Source organism: Condylostylus longicornis, unplaced genomic scaffold, assembly GCF_029603195.1.
Source record: "Condylostylus longicornis isolate FDR11 unplaced genomic scaffold, ASM2960319v2 ptg000048l, whole genome shotgun sequence".
NCBI classification, from domain to species: Eukaryota; Metazoa; Arthropoda; class Insecta; order Diptera; family Dolichopodidae; genus Condylostylus; species Condylostylus longicornis.
Genome location: NW_026578017.1, coordinates 7,129,368 through 7,145,888, shown reverse-complemented (window position 1 = coordinate 7,145,888; position 16,521 = coordinate 7,129,368). Strand labels below are relative to the sequence as shown.

The following is a 16,521-nucleotide window of genomic DNA, read 5'->3' as shown; positions in this document are numbered from 1 at the left end:
TAAACTACTCTTTCCAAGTGCTTACGTAACACAATTACCATAAGAAGAGAAAACTTAAAGAGCTGTAGAAAGTATTTTAAAATACTCTGAACCATAGCTTGCATTTCAAAATAATCTGAGAAAATAAAAAAATTTCTAATGTGATTGGAAAAATAATTGTTAAATAAAAAAGAACTTTTCAATTTTATCGAATTGCACTTGAATTCTTGTAACCTTTTTCTAAGTTTAGTACTGCTTAGCGACAAATATTTTCTTTTGGATCGCTTCTCAATTAAGCATACATCATAAAAGTAAGATAAACAAAACTAAGAATATTTTAGTAGCAAAGCATTTAATGAAAAATTTGGCGTTTATTGAAAAAATTTGACATCGGAAAAATTTATTAATAAATTACGAAAACAATTAAAAACTTATTTGAAGCCGTCTGGTATCTCTGAAGTTTAGCTAACGTTAAAATAATTTTGTTTACTTTTATGTTTTACTCTTTGTATCTACATAATCTTTGTGTATGGGTATAAATTAATGTGTCAGAGTTGAGACGAGGATATTTGCTTTTTCAGTTTAGTATAAGAATATTCCGTTAGAGTAACGATTATATATACACAGTTTAAAATTGAATGTATTGTTGTAGCTCTTTCTGTAAATTTTGAGAATAAAATCTTTTTGTTTTAATTTCTCTTTTAAGATTTATTAGAACAAATAAAAAAGTACATTTCGTAAAACAATAAAAGCAAAAAAATGTTGTGAATTGATAGGCCGGAGTGATTTTGACTTGCTTCTCAGAAAGAAATTATATAAGAAAATTCTTTGCAAAAAAAGAATTTAGCTAAATAATGCCCTGGATTCCAAATAGTTAAAAAATAAGTTTTTGTTCAGATTTTAAACTTTATTGTTTTTATTTATGTTGCAAAGGTTTGGAAATGTATTTTGTAATATAAATACTGCATTCTGAAAGTTTATAAAAATCATCCAAATTTTTTTTTTGGGTACTCTCTGCTTTTTTCTGTGCAATTGCCTCTTTAAAACAGTTCTTACATGTTAAGTTATATAAATATGCTATTCATATAACAACGACATTGTATGTGCACATGCGATGGCATCAAATCCGCAGAGACGAAAATATATGCGCGGGAATTTCTCCATGTAAGCGTAAATAAAATATTGACTCCTGCCAGATTATCTATACACTCTGTATTTCAACTTCAACTGAAACAATTTTGGTAGAAATTTATGATATAGTTTCTAATGTGATATTTTGGCTGTATGACGGATTGAACGAATTTTGAAGTAGGTTATGTTTAGAAGCTAGGCATTTATTACGTGTCGATTCGTTTTTGTTTTTAAAAATCATTAATCAGCAACTTTTCTTAAAATGTGAACTCTAAAAATATGAAAACGACTATACGTATTTAAACGACTTCTTACATACAAACTCTCTATGACAATACGAAGACCCACCTACTTTTTCAAAGAAATCATGTGCCAGGAACTGAGCTCTATAATTGTAACTGAACTCAATAACAAAATTTTGTGCTCTGTTGACATGTTTTTGGTTGACCCCAAAACTTAAAATAAGGATATAGAAACATATGATTTAGGATATAGAAAAACAAAGTCATCTCACGACAATTTTTTTTTAAATTTAAAGTTTGCACTTGCCTACTGCATCAATTGTATTGAGTAGTATTTTAAACCTTTCTTTATTATATTTTTTAATCCACCCCAATTATAACTTAAAATTTATGATACTCGTAACATTTTTTTTTCAAATAAAAATATCATAATAATGATGTTGTATCTGACTGAATGTGTGAATAAAAACCTCTGATATGTCAACCTAACAAGCAAGTATGTACACTTTAAAATTGTCAGTATTTTAAGTTTATTTAAAAAATAAAATCAGTCATCAACCGTTTGATAATACAGCAATTGGAGAAAGGGCACTAACTTTTTTTGTAATGTGAATTTTATTTGTAAATGTTTATAACACTACTTGTATGTATAGCAATATAGCATGTACATAATATGTAATATAATATTAATAAGTATGACAAAATTTATATTATGTATATATATGAGTAAGGGCAAAGTATTCATATACAAGCATACATTCAGCGCATAATACCCAAATAAAAGTACCTACAAATTTTTCTTTTTTATTCTCATTTTCACTCTCATTATTTCCATATTTACGGGTTATTTAAACTTATGTTCTTTTAATGTCAAAAATGAGCAATTCAAGGAAGAGAAAAGAGAAAAACAAAATAAAAATACCAACAATATAACAGTTGACAACTTTATCTTTTCTGATAAGGTTTTAGTAATCAAAACACTACAAAATAAATCAGTGATGCTACTATAGCAAGTGAGATGTTGTTCTCTTCATAAAACTTTCCAAAAAAAAAAAAAATTGAAAAAGAAGTGTTTAAGTTTCACTCAGTCCGTCCATTCGTCCGATTTTTTTGATTCTGCAAACGCTTAGTCCTTAATTACAATGGCATAATGATAATTAAAATTAACTGTTATCTAAAATTAGTTTTTTTTTCTCAAATAAGTTGTACAATCCTGTTGAAGAATGTTTTTTCAATTTCCACCATTTCATAAGTTATCACCTCGCGAAATCCTTAATAAAATTTAAATATTCACTGCGTGCAAGCGGAACTGCAAACTCTTCCAAATTTCTATTAAAGCTAATCCTAAATGCAATGCGATGAAAAAACATAATTACTTACATTTACTCACTTATTTAATCTTACAATTCAGCCGTTATTTTTCTGATCCTACATATATGCAATAAATTTATATATTTTGGTATATCAATGGAAACAGTTTAAATAATGTAGATGATGTTTTATAACAGCAATTTTTTCTCTTGTTCAAGGGAAAAGTGCTACTTTGAAAATCGTTTGCTATCGGTTTGATCAAAAATTATTTTTTTCAATTTCAATTACCCTCCTCAAGCTCTTCCAGCACTCTCATATAAATTTAAGATAGCATTTTAAAGATTTTTGAACTGAAAAGCACAAGACATAATAGAGAGATTATTGAACTTCAAGAATTTTAGTAGTAATTGGACGTCAGGTGTTAACAATAGTTTTATAACACAGTTGTAAAAATATTGTCTAAGGGTAGTTTAATTAATAATTTAAAACAAAAACAAAATAAAAAAATTGAAATTTTAAAAGTTTTTTTTCCTTTGTTTGACAAGCATTAGAGCAAAAATGAGTGCGGCAGATGTGCTGCTCTCCTATCAAATAATAAGAGTAAAAAAAAAATTTAACAACAAAAAAAAAGTTACATTTAATATTATAAATGGAATTTTAAACTTTCTATAATTTTTAGTGAAACTAAAAAGTTTAATTTTTTTAATGAACTCGTTTATATAGAAAGATTATAATTGAGTTCTCAAACTTCTCCTACAACAATAATTTCAAAAAAAAATTTCCAAACCGAAAAATAAAAGTTCTGATATTAAATGTATTTTACATGTTTCCATACTAATATTCACTTTAGAAAAAAGTTTCATTGGCAAACAACACTAAAACGAAGAGAAAGCAAAAGTTAATTAAAATTGATAAACGTAAAAAACGTAAAAAGTACAACTAAAACGTTTATAAAGAAAAATCTCGGGTGTAAATTATTTCAGTTAATTGAAATATTAATCTCAATCCTTAAAACTTTTAAATTATGAAAATTTAGAAAAAATTCAACTAACTAAAAATCTGAACATAAACTTTCAAGGTCCTTTTTGTGTGTACTATAAATCAGGTAAAAAGTAAATACATACATACATGTACTATGTATGTGTGTTCAACTTTGATTTGTGGAAAAATTTTATGAAAAATTTTACGCTCCCATAGGCACCGCGAAAATTCAGTTTAACTTTTTTTTCCCTTTTAAATACTAGAGATTGTAGAACTTTAAAAAAATCATGTTTCAAGAAAATCAATTGGAGTTTGTAAAGCAATTCAACCAAATTAGAATTTTAAAAATGAAAAGCCTTTGCTATTACCCGTAATTTCAAGTAGACTCCGCAAAACATATTTAAATGTGTGTTGTCATAATAGCTTCACATTACATGTTAATCAAAATTAAGAATTTCAACATTTCAATTAATTGGGAGTATAAAATTTATAGATGTTCAAAAAAAAAGGGTCGTTGGAATAGGTGACTGCATATATACTGCAGATTGCTTTTATAATATTCTAAAGCTTGGTGTTTATAGATAAATAGATAGACGACTTAAAGTTTTCACTTTACATGAAAATCATTCCGACATGAATACCGAAATGTTGTACTTAGGATTTTTTTTATTATGATAGTGCCGATGAACAGAATTAGTGAGAATACTCGTATATGTAATAAAACTTGTAATATGGGAGTAATTAAAAACAATAATCAAAAAACAAGAACGAATAGCTTCGAATGAAATATTGTACAAATGTAAAAAAAATATGAAGAATCGTTTGTTCCAGTTCATTAAACATCTAAAATATTAACTATAAGAGGTTGATTCCAAAAACGCAAATAGCAGTCACATATCATATAATTTGGCCACTTTTATTCTTTTACCACAATGGCAAAAAATTTATAGACGCACATAAGCATAGGTGGTAATTGAACTTCATTTGGGACATTATTAAAATTTCGGTTTTGAGTACATATATTGACTTAGAGTTTTACTGTTTTCAGTATGAAATATGTGAACCGATAGTTAGTATAAACTAGATGAACTAGATTTAGATGAAATTTACTACATTTCAGTCACTAATCTATTTAATTAAATCGTTTATTTATGGCATTTATTTAAAATGTAATTAGCTTTATCTAAAAATACTAAATAAAATCAAGTTAAAAGGTTAAACAAAATTTTTATAAAATTTGAAAAGTTCCCTAAACCTATAGTTCAGCCGCAACAGCTTTGTTTAATATAAATTAAAAATTATGGCACTTAAATTTTTATTAATTTTTGTATGCGATTTAAAAAAGGTTAAAATTTTTTATTGTTCACGTACAATTTGAAAAGATTTTTCTTTTATTTTTCATTGTATAGGTGTTTGAAAGATTTTTATTTATTTTTTTGTTGTCTGACCAAATTTTGGACAGAAAACCATAAACTGACCTAAATATTTTTTTTTTATGAAAAGACCTGGTAAACTAGATTAATAAACAATTTTTTTTTAAACATGAAAAGCAAACAATATGCTACGTTGATAAAGGATAAATTTCATAATACGAAAAAAAATTTTAATTTTTAATACCCAGTTGAAAAGGTTAACCTATTGAAAAAGGATAACTACAAAAAAAGAAAGTATTGTTTTTCAGTTTTGTTCAGTTTCTGAATTATAATTGCAACAGCACAGATTTTTTGGTAATAAATACTTGGTAAAAAAAAATTGAATTTGAGATTATTAACCTAAATTTTGGGAAAAGGTTGGTTGACCTACCACGATCCGGGTAATTCATATTTTGTTTTTGGTCAAAAAGTATATTAAGGTTACTACAAAGCTAGTTTTCTAATTTGGTTAAATTTTTGTACGATTTGTCCTCATTACAATCATTTGAATTTTTTCAACTATTAAATTTCCACCTAATCGTTATTATTCACAAAGTCCTCTATGAATTGTTAAAATTTGGCTTTTTCAGATTTATCTAGATAACTACACCTAGTTTTTTCAGCTATACGATTCAACAAAAAATTTATTTATTCGCAGCTTTTATATCTTTTCTAAAACATAAACTTTACTTCTGTTTGAAAAAATTTTATTTATTCGTTAACTCGTTCCTATCGGATTTTTTAATGGATCAAAATTATTGACGATATCCTCTTGCTTTTTATGTTAGTTGATTTTGCAGTATCAAGACGAGCAGAGGAAATCATCATAAATTTTAACATTGAACAATGCAAAAAGGGAATAAACTTTTATTTAAAAATTTTTGATGATGAATATTCTAAAAACTTATTCCATCCCAATTTATAATTCGAAATATTTTGGTCCAAAGTTGCGAAAAAGTTCATTACAAGAGCACATGCTAATTGGACTTTTTATTGGTGGGTGAAGCTATTCTCGCTTTCTTCCAACTACAGCCTTTTGAAAAAAAGGTGCCAGATCTTTCCTGCTAATAAATAAATACTTCCAACTTCGGAATCATGTGACATAGAGTAGCCATCGGGCAATTGTTTAACAGAAAATCCATAGTTTTTGAAATAGAACTTGTCAAAGACAAATTTTTTTTTTAAATTTTTTTTTAAAACACTCGAAATTTTTCGAAAATTTGTTTCGTAATTTTTTTTTTCCGATGCGCTAAAATGAGAGCTAAACTGAGTTAACATTCTATAACTCACAATTTTACCAGTAAAACGTGTTAAGAAACATACGAAAAATGCTTAGCTTATATATTTCTTATAAAGATACTAGACACTAAATATTTTTAGTTTAAATTTTGTGTGAAATGTATGAAGGTTTCGAAGTTATAAGCATTTATTTATATGCAGGAAAATTCTGGCACCATTTGTTTTTAACACGCTGCAGCTCGAAAATGGGTATATCTGCATCCACCCCGGACCCACACAATTTTTTGATCAATCGAATTGATCAAAGAATCATCTCTGAAATTATTTCCCACCTGTTTAATTCATTCATACAACTATATAATATATCCTATTAAATATTCTTTTTTTTAACGCCATTTCAAAAAATATTTTTGAAAAATAAATCACTTATCATACTTTATTATTTTTTAATAATAAAGAGATGCGTGAAATAAAAACAATTCATGTATGTCACAAAATTATCCACAAAAACCACAAACGAAAATAAATGATGTTATTAAAAAACCAAATAAAATTGACATTAAAATTAAAATTAAAAAAAAAGGTGCGTTCAACCAAAAAAAAGTCATTTAACCAACTTACCCACGTTCATAATTTGTAACGCACCAAAAATCAAAAGTTTTTAACCTTTTTCATTTTTTTTTCTAAATAAATAACTTTTAATTGTTTTCATTCAGAAATTTTGTACATAATATAAAATTTTATAAAATATTTTTCAATAGTTAATAATAATATAAATATGAGTTTATTATTGAATTATACATATTAGTATAGGTACATACATTTAAGTATAATAATCATAATATAAGTAGATATGTATATATAATAATAATAAAAAGGCTAATTATGAGATAATATTTTATTTGTGTACATTAACCGTTCAACTATAGAGATTAAAAGCTGCATAATAATAAGCAATATATCTCTACTCAAACAAACAAACAAACAAAACAAAAATCACCAAAAGAGCAAAATATTTGCTCTCTCATAAATTTTATAATAAAACATAATCCCATATTAATGCAATTTATTTCATAACATCTACATACAATAATAATATGCGAGTGTATAACAATATTTGCAAAAAAAAATATAATAATCATACATAATTATTTTAAAAATTATTAAAAATTTACCACATATAAATAATAAATTTGTAGAATATAAAAAGTTGCAATTAAAAATAGAAAATTATAAGAGAAAATAATAAACAAAATATAAAATAATTAAACTATTTATTATTGAAAAAAAAAAACATTTTTAAAAAGTGACAAGTGACAGATATATGGAAAGATTAGAACAGATAGTGAAACACATAATTTATGTGAAATTTATTTTGCGTTCGGTAATGCAAAACTATAACCATAAATAATTAATTTTTATTACTCAATTGTTCAAATTGGTATATCTACGCTTATTTTTAATTTGTCGCTGTATTTGTTCTAGTATTTGAAAAGATGGCATTGAACATGTTGTTATTGTGCTGTACATTAAAATGCAATGGCACAAAGGAAATCCCCACAAAATCAAGAAAATTTCATATTCATTGCTATTTAAGTGACTTGTTTTTAAAAAAAAATTATTCTAAAAAAATCAGTAACACTCAGGTAATATGCACCATTGGTCAGGTAATATTATGTATTAATATTACCTGACCAATGGTGCAGTGTATAGCACCGGCCCTTTAAATTCAATTTCAAATTCAGGTTCGTCGTTGAGCAATTTTATCACTTTACCGTTTTAATATTTCGATTATAATTACGCAGAATAAGGTTATTTATCCTAAGTAAAGAAATACGTTTTTGTGTTCAGACATATCATAGTCGAATATAGCCATTTTGCGGTTTATCAATTTTATTCTCTCAAAGGACGATATATCAATCACGTTCTAAAAATTCTGTGATTGGCCAGACTGCTTTGATATATGATTTTCATTTTGCCTATTTTGCTTTTACTACTGCCATTTCTTAGTACAAAATGTTAAAGTTCTAAAATTGTTTTGACTATACGAAATAGTGTAGGTATTTTATGCTCATATTGCAATAATTTTTTTTTAATTCTACTCAAAAACAAAAACACGTACATAAAATTTTTATCGTATTGCTTGACCGAACGCAGTCAAAATATGTATAACAAAGTGAAAGATAAAGAAACAAATTTGAAAAACAATAGATAAATTGGGGCATCCGCCAAATTGCAAATCTAAAGTAAATTTGATTTATTGAACAATACAATTTAAATTGCTGAATAAGTGAAAGTGATGTTAGATATGCAGTTTAGCAGACACTTTTAGACTAAACACAAATAGATAAAAGGTAAAATAAAAATATAGAAAAAATAAATAAAACAAAAGTGAAAGAAAAAATTAGAAAACAGAAATTCTCAATTCTTACCCTCGGTACTGTTATATTGATAAGTCCCCAACAGATTTTTTTGAGGCCCCATCGTATCTTTTTTTTTTATTTTATTAATTTTTTTTTTTTAATTAATTTTTTTTTTTATGTTAGATTCAAATTTTGAAAGCATTTAATACGTACGGTTTTATTGAATAGGAAAATAATTATGTGATAGACAAGAGGATAGCAGGATTTTTTTTAATTTATATTTTATAAATATAAAAAACATAGAAAGAGAGAAAGAGAAAAATATATAAATAAAAATCAAATAAATTAATGAAGAGTTTTTTTAATGTTTTTTTTTTATTATTTATTATAGTTAAAATTAATTTAAATATTAATAATTTATTATTTAAAAGATAAAATTTTTATTTAAAAAAAAATAAATTAAAAATTTTTTTTTCTAAAAATTTTTTTTTTTGATTATGGCTAAGATAAATTTATACTGAATAAATTAGAATATAGAACAATTTTTTTTTGTTTTTAGAATTTTAATTTTCAGAAGTTTGAAATAATTTCAAAGAAATATTTTAATTCTCTTAATTAACCGAATATTTAATTTCCAAATTAATTTTAATTAGTATAAGTGAATATTAATATTAGTATTAGATAATATTATGCGAATATATTCTAAAAATTGAGAATCATAGAATAAATTCGCATTACGGGTTAATTTTGAGTAAATAATGAGTGTATTATATTAAGTATATCCTAAAAGTATGCAATTTTCATCGATTTTAATAATATTGTTCTTAAGGTTATATAATATTATTTCAAGTTTAAATAATGAAACAACTTCATTTTGCTTTTGTAATTAAAAGATTTACTACAATTTAATATTAGAGAAGATTTTTATTTTAATGGCTAAACGTTAAAAAGTTCATTGATGTTATATAAATGTATTACATTTTTAAAATGCTTACTTTTTAGATAAGTTCCGTATATTAGATTTACATACGGTTTTGGTATTTAATTTAGATTTATATTTGAAAGCGTATTATAATTCTATGAAGTTTAATAATCATTATTATATTTTTTAATGAAAATTATATATTCAAATTGCAAGGGTTGTATTGCAATATAATTACAAATATTTTACAATAGAAAAATGTTTACAGTAGAAAAATTTCAACGGAAATTTTTAATTAAAATTTTTTTAAACTTTTAATTAATGCATTTAATATTTTTATTTTTGTCTAAATGAGATTACTTTCAGTTTAATATGAGCAACCGCTTTTTCAATAGCACTAATTAATAAATATTTTCATTTTCATATTGCTTATATTGCTTTAGAACAACTGAAGTAATGTAGACACTTTTAATAAGAATAACTAATGAAAGTTTCTTCATACAACTGCAGAACAGTTGTATGACGCATTTAGAGGACGGTCTACCAAACTGAGCTACTTTCAATAAGCTTTTACCGAGAAATCGTATGGTATTCAAAAATTCAGTCTAGTATTCTTTTGTAATTATACGATTAAATAGTCTAAAACTCCAATTTCGTAATTTTTAGTTTTGATCTTCATAAATTATTAATTTAAACACAAAACATACAATATAGTATTAGATCTTTACTTTAAAACTATTTGCAAATTTATGAGATAAGAAGCCAATTATAATTAAGATACAATAATAAAGAAATTCGAAAAAAAATTTAAGCAAATGGATTCCAAATCAATTCGAATTTTAAACTTTATAATTATTCATACATTCTTGTTTTCTTGCATAATTTTAGGAAGAAAGAAACATAAATAATATTTTTAATATTTCTCTGAAATTATTATTTTTACTTTACTAAATTACTTTAAAATAAATTTAATTTATTATTACAAATATTATTTCCAATTTGATTGTTTTTTCTCTAAAATTATTATTATTTTTATGCACTATGGTTGTTTTTTTAAGCATGTCATTAATTTATTAATAATAAAATTTCTATAAGCGGCTATGAATGTATAAAGCAAATGTGCAAAAAGGATTTTAAAACTAGACAAGAAAAAAAATAATTTACAATATTTTTGAATTTTTGCAAAAGACATTTCTACAAAGCTTTTATGTAAAAAGGATTATAAATAATTTCAGGACAATAACAAAAAAAAAAAGAAAATTTAATAGCTAATTTTTTGTGTAATAAAAGTATTGATTTATTTTTTTGCGTAATGAAATCTGGCGTGTATTTAAAAGCAAAAAATAAAGGACAAAATAACATTAAGTTTTAATAGTGAAATTAAACAAAAAATATTAAATTTTACATAATTTACTGGAATTTTATTGTACAACATTATTCTAGTTCTATATGGAATGAAAATGTTGTTTTACAATGATGTTGCATTTTCTTGTTTGTGTTAAGGACTAAATGAATAATTTGATGGCTAAAAGCAGTGGAGCATTACTAAATTGACAAATGATTTGCAAATTTGTAATTATTATATAATCATCTAGTAATCATTTAATCGCAATTAACATTGATTAAATATTTTTCTTATTACAATATTTTTCATGGGAATTTTTTTTAACAAACAACTTTTAGTCTAAGAGAAAAACAAAATGAATTTCGTGGAAAATTTTTTATCTGCAAAATAATGAAAAAATCCTTCATATTTTCTGCTTGGCAATATTAATTTATAAATCTGTTTATTAATTTGGTATACAAAATTGAATTAATGCGATTATGTGTAAAGTAAAAAAGAAAAAATTAAATAAATTGTTAAGAGGAAAGAATGTGCTTCGTCGTACTTCGTTTTGAGTAAATTTTGTTGTAGATTTAATTTTGAAAGAAAAAAAATAGTTGCCTTTCATTACAATAGTGTATCTAAGCAAAACTTAAGAATAGTAGGTCAGTTTTCGAAAACTCCAAACTCTTTGTAAAAGAAATCTGCATTTTATGCTTATGTCATTTTTCAGAAACTCATTTGATTTGAGCAAAATCTTCATTAATCTTCTCTTTTTTTACTCTTAAAAATATAATTTTATTCTAGAAAGAAAGGTAATTTCTGATGAGTCATTTGGTAACAAAATAATTAAATATTAAAAAATAAAAAATATTGAAAGATTTATGAATAAATCTTAATATTTTAGCTGTAAATGTTGTTAAAGTTCTAAAGTATAATAATTTATTCTCTCTACATAAAATTTCAAAAAATTTTTTATCTAAAACTTGCATGCTGTTCAACTTTTAAGATTTTATGGATTTTGTTTTATTAGAACGAAATTTCTTTATATCTTCCATTCTTCTAATCACTCGTTTTTTTTTAATTTTCTATATATGATGATATTATATTCTCAATTGAACTTCCTTTGAAAGCAAGAATTTTGCAGTGATTATCCTGTTACCCAAACAACTACTATCTTTAAAAGTAATTTATAAAACTATATAAATACAATAGTACCATAAACTTAAGATTTATACTATGCTATTTATACTACTCTTCGATCGATACTATTTTCCTACTCTTCTTTATAAAATATTATTAAGCACGGGTTTGTTCAATTACATTCTTTAATAAGATATTTGAATCTTTACAGTTCTGTTATGTCAAATATCAAGATATGTTGCTTATGATAAATATAAGGAAATAAAAATGTAGAACGTAAAATTTAAATGAAAAATTTATTTTTGTGTTTAAAACATAAGAAAATATTGATCTTTTTGGAAAAGTCTAGCACAGGAAAAATTGAAAATAAGAGAAATATATAACAAACTGTGGTATCTCCTTAAGAAAATATGCAAATTTAAAGCCATTATTCTATTATTTTTCCTTTATAATTTCAAACTATAAGGAGTAATGCACGTTATGTAAAATTTGCATACCGAGTAAAGAAGAAACGATTAATATAAATTTTATTAAATAGTTAAGTTGAAAATAAACTTTCTCTTGAGAATTTGAAATTTCAAAATATTCAAAAAATTAAGTTATTAAAATGATAAATGATATTTTTCTTAACAATAAGCATAATGTAATTCTTAACAAATTTTTACTACTGAAAAATTTTTACTACTGTTTGTAAAGTGTTTAAGAATTTTATAAGCTTCTAATTCTGTTTAAGTTTAGAAAATAACTGAAATATACTCGTATTTAAAACTCAAATTGATATCAGCAACAAAATGTTTTAATAAAATTTTTATTGAGGATATGAGCTTATTTAGTTGGAGGAAATGGAAGTGCATATAATAGTGTGACACACACGAATTAGACCGTTGACTACGTTAATTTTATTCTTTAATTAATTCACTTAGATAATACACATTAATTTTTTGAAAATTTACATTATTCTTACAATTATTATAAATTTGAAGTGCAAATAATATTCTGGTGATCACGGGGTAGTGGAAGCAGATGGACGCATTTATGCTAATTGGGGTGCGGTGGACCGTTGAAGTGCATTGACCACCTCAACCAACCGATCAACCAAATAATATACATAAAAGGTAATTTTGTTAATTTTGGCAAAAAATTTTTTTTCCAAAATAAAAATAAAAAATAAATATTTTACGGCACGTTTGATTAATGAATTCAAATCAAATGTGAATATTGAAAATTGTACTTTTAATTTTAACAATTTTAAAATTTTTAATTCAAACATCGATAAATATGAAAAACTTTAAATGCATCCTTTAAATTTCTTTAATTAATTGGCCTAAATTTTATTTTTAAACTTTCAAGACAAGATTTAAGAAAATACAAGGTTATTATAGGATTCCTTTTTGAAAAGTATTTTCAAAAAAAAATAAAGTTGAGTCAAATCAAAGGTTTGTATAAGGAAGCACTTAAACACTAACAAGTGAAAATACTGCTTCTATGTAGAGCAAACTACTACATGTAAATTAGTTTCTTTATATACCAAATTATATATAAAGCTATTGCATACATTTAGGATGAGCGAGAAAAAAAAGTTGAGCAAAAAAAGCGTTAACATATTAGTTGAATTGGACGGTTAAGCAAGTGAGGTAAAACAAATAATTGGGTGATATTCGCCGTTAGCGTTCTGCATTTATAGAAATTCCGAAATGTTTAGATATCGAAAATTCAAATTTTACAAATTTCGCAGGCGATAATTTGGAAAAAGTTTGGAAAAAGAGGATGTTAGATAACGGTTGATTTTAATGGCCACTTTTTGTTTTTCAAGTCAAGAAAGCTGCCGCGGTAGAAAAAGCTCGCTTCTACTTTCTGCTTTTGCAGAATTTAAACAAAATTGTTGTATCGTTACAATAAATAGTCAAAGAATGGAATTTTAAGAGAGTTGAAGATCTATAACTTTTACATGAGACGCATGAAATTTCGGCTTATCTTCAAGGGAGTAGAAGTTTTGTAAACAGACATGAGGAGAGACGGACTGACAGACGACCAAAGTGAAACTAATAAGTACTTTCTTTCAATTTTTTTTAAAGTGCTAATAATTGAATTTATAAAAATCGTTAAGGTGAAATTAATTTAATGCTCTTATTATTTTCAAAAGTTGAATTTGGTGTCATATTCAACTTAAATCAACACTAATCATATGACAGGAAATTTAATGATCTAATAATCAATCTATGATTAATAATTTACATATTTAATTTTCTCTTTTCTGCTCTTCATTTTTTGAAGGTTATTTACTTCACGGTCGTTGATTATTATCTTTCAAAAATACATGAATTATTTCGCTTATAGCTGGTGTGTTTGTTTAAATATTTTATGTTTTTATTGAAAATAGCAAAAATAATCAAGATGAACACAGTCATTTCGATAATATTATAAAAATATAAAATCAGGTGTAAAAATTTTTATAAAAGAAAAATTTCGGAAAATTCACAAGGTATAATTTTTCATATTTTTTATTTTGCTTCAATTTTACCTGAGAAATAATGCCTTTAAGCGAAAGTTAAATTTTCTTTACTTTTTGTTTTGGAAATTTTCCCGCCTCTCTCTTTTGACTCTAACAAAGACTGTTCAACGTTTTCGTTTTGTGTTAAAGAGTAAGAATGTAAAAATAATGTTTGATAAAAGCATAATACCCTCGCGTGTATCACAGTAATAATGAAAGGTGTTGAAATCAATGTTTCCCGAATCTCACATTCAATTGAATTTTTTTTTTTACAAATTTTTTAGAAAATTTTCAGAGTGAAAACATTTTATCTGTTTTTTTTTAAGCTTAAGTATAGAATAAATACAAATTTTGTATTCCATTTTAGATTTAAGTGAATAAAATTCAAATTATTTTTGGGAAAAATTTAAGAAAAATCAACACTAAATATTTTCTTTTTGTATTTTTATATAAAAGAAATTGAATTTTCCAAGATTTAAATAAATATTTTAAATAGATTTTGCATTTAAAATGATTCTGAATTATTTTTGAAATTTATTTATGTGTGTAAGTGTAATAAATTTGATATTTCTTTTTGGAGTTTTCAATGGAAGTATTAGTATTTAAGTAAATTATTAAGATTATATGCAACTCATTTAAAAGAGTTTTGAAGAATGAATTTAAGACGGAAAGTCTTATGTGGCGATATTTTCATATGTGCTTTAAAGGACTAGCAAATGTATTATCGTTTGGAAGCTGTTTTCCCTTTCAAAAGACTACCGTACTGTTATTTTAATGTTACTGGGCAATTTCAGAGCACAGTACAGAGAAAATGCTCAGTTTAATTTGAAAAAAAAAACAAACTTTTCAGGAGCAGATTTCTATATTTTGAATTACGCCGTTATTTTTACTATTATACCGTTAGATATGGTTCTAAACTACCAGAGGATATAAAACTTTTCAATTTAGAATGCTACAAATCTGCAATTTGTAATGAAACCTTGCACTAAGCATGCAAAACGGAAATACTTCATAAACACTTTGCACTAAATTATAAAAAAATTCAAAAAGAACTAACAAATAGTGTCTAGTACCGTATTAGCTTTGTGCAAGTTTTCAAATAAAAATTCTTATAGTGCATGAATAAATGAATATTGTTTTAAATACTGATTTGTGTTAAAAAAAACTCCAATTCGCATATTTTGAAAAAGACGAGAAAAATTTCAAAGTGGCAATAAAAATCGTTTAAAAATTTCACGACACTAGAAACTAAAAATTATGTAAAATAAATATTTTTAATAAGTACTGAAATACTTGAGCATTAAATGCAACTTAACAACTGAAGAGTTTGTTACATTGGAAAAGAACAAAATGATACTCAAACTCTTAAGTGTTAATTTTCCACTACGTTTAGTAATCTTTCTGTATAGTTAATTATATCATAACACACTTTTGAGTACCTACAATTATAACTTATGCGTAACATAAATGTGCATAAGTTACAAATAAAAAGGTACAAGATGTGCCGTATCTCTTCTTGAATGTTTCTTTGGCTCTAAGAATATTATTATTGTTTAGAATTAGTAGTGAAATCGTTGTTGCTGACATCCTGGATTAATTTTAAAGTCAACCCTAAACCTAGTTCAAATTTACAGAGTATTAATTATTTTGTGGGTTGTAAGTTGAAGAACATAAAGTAAAATTCTAAAGCAAGAATTCTTCTCTTCATAACATTTTTAAAAATTTTATAAAAATATTTTTTCCAAATAAATTAAGAGTGGGGTATTAGAACTTTATATTCCCCTGCTCTTAAAGAATATTATGACAATTTTTTTTAAATTTAATTAAAATTAAACGTAATCCTCTGTTTTAATTGAGAAAATTCAGTGAATGCATGCACCACGTACATTAAAAGATTGTTATTTTAAGCTGAAAACTTATTTTTAACACTCTGTATTGTAATGTTATATCTTTTAGGCTTAGCAAGTGTATGTCATTATTGTT

The 16,521-nt window shown here is 24.6% G+C and overlaps 1 protein-coding gene across 13 annotated transcripts in view; it reads right to left on the bottom strand.

Annotated features, from left to right (window-relative positions):
- LOC129611238 (transient receptor potential cation channel trpm) overlaps positions 1-16,521 on the bottom strand; it is a 248,746-nt gene that overhangs the window by 76,696 nt on the left and 155,529 nt on the right. For 12 of the 13 annotated variants that reach the window (XM_055524269.1, XM_055524268.1, XM_055524272.1 and 9 more), the window contains one exon: positions 8,728-8,784. The exons of the other annotated variant lie outside the window; for it this stretch is intronic. In XM_055524269.1, the coding sequence (XP_055380244.1) occupies positions 8,728-8,784 (57 nt within the window). The remainder of the gene's footprint in view (positions 1-8,727; positions 8,785-16,521) is intronic. 13 annotated transcript variants of the gene reach the window in all.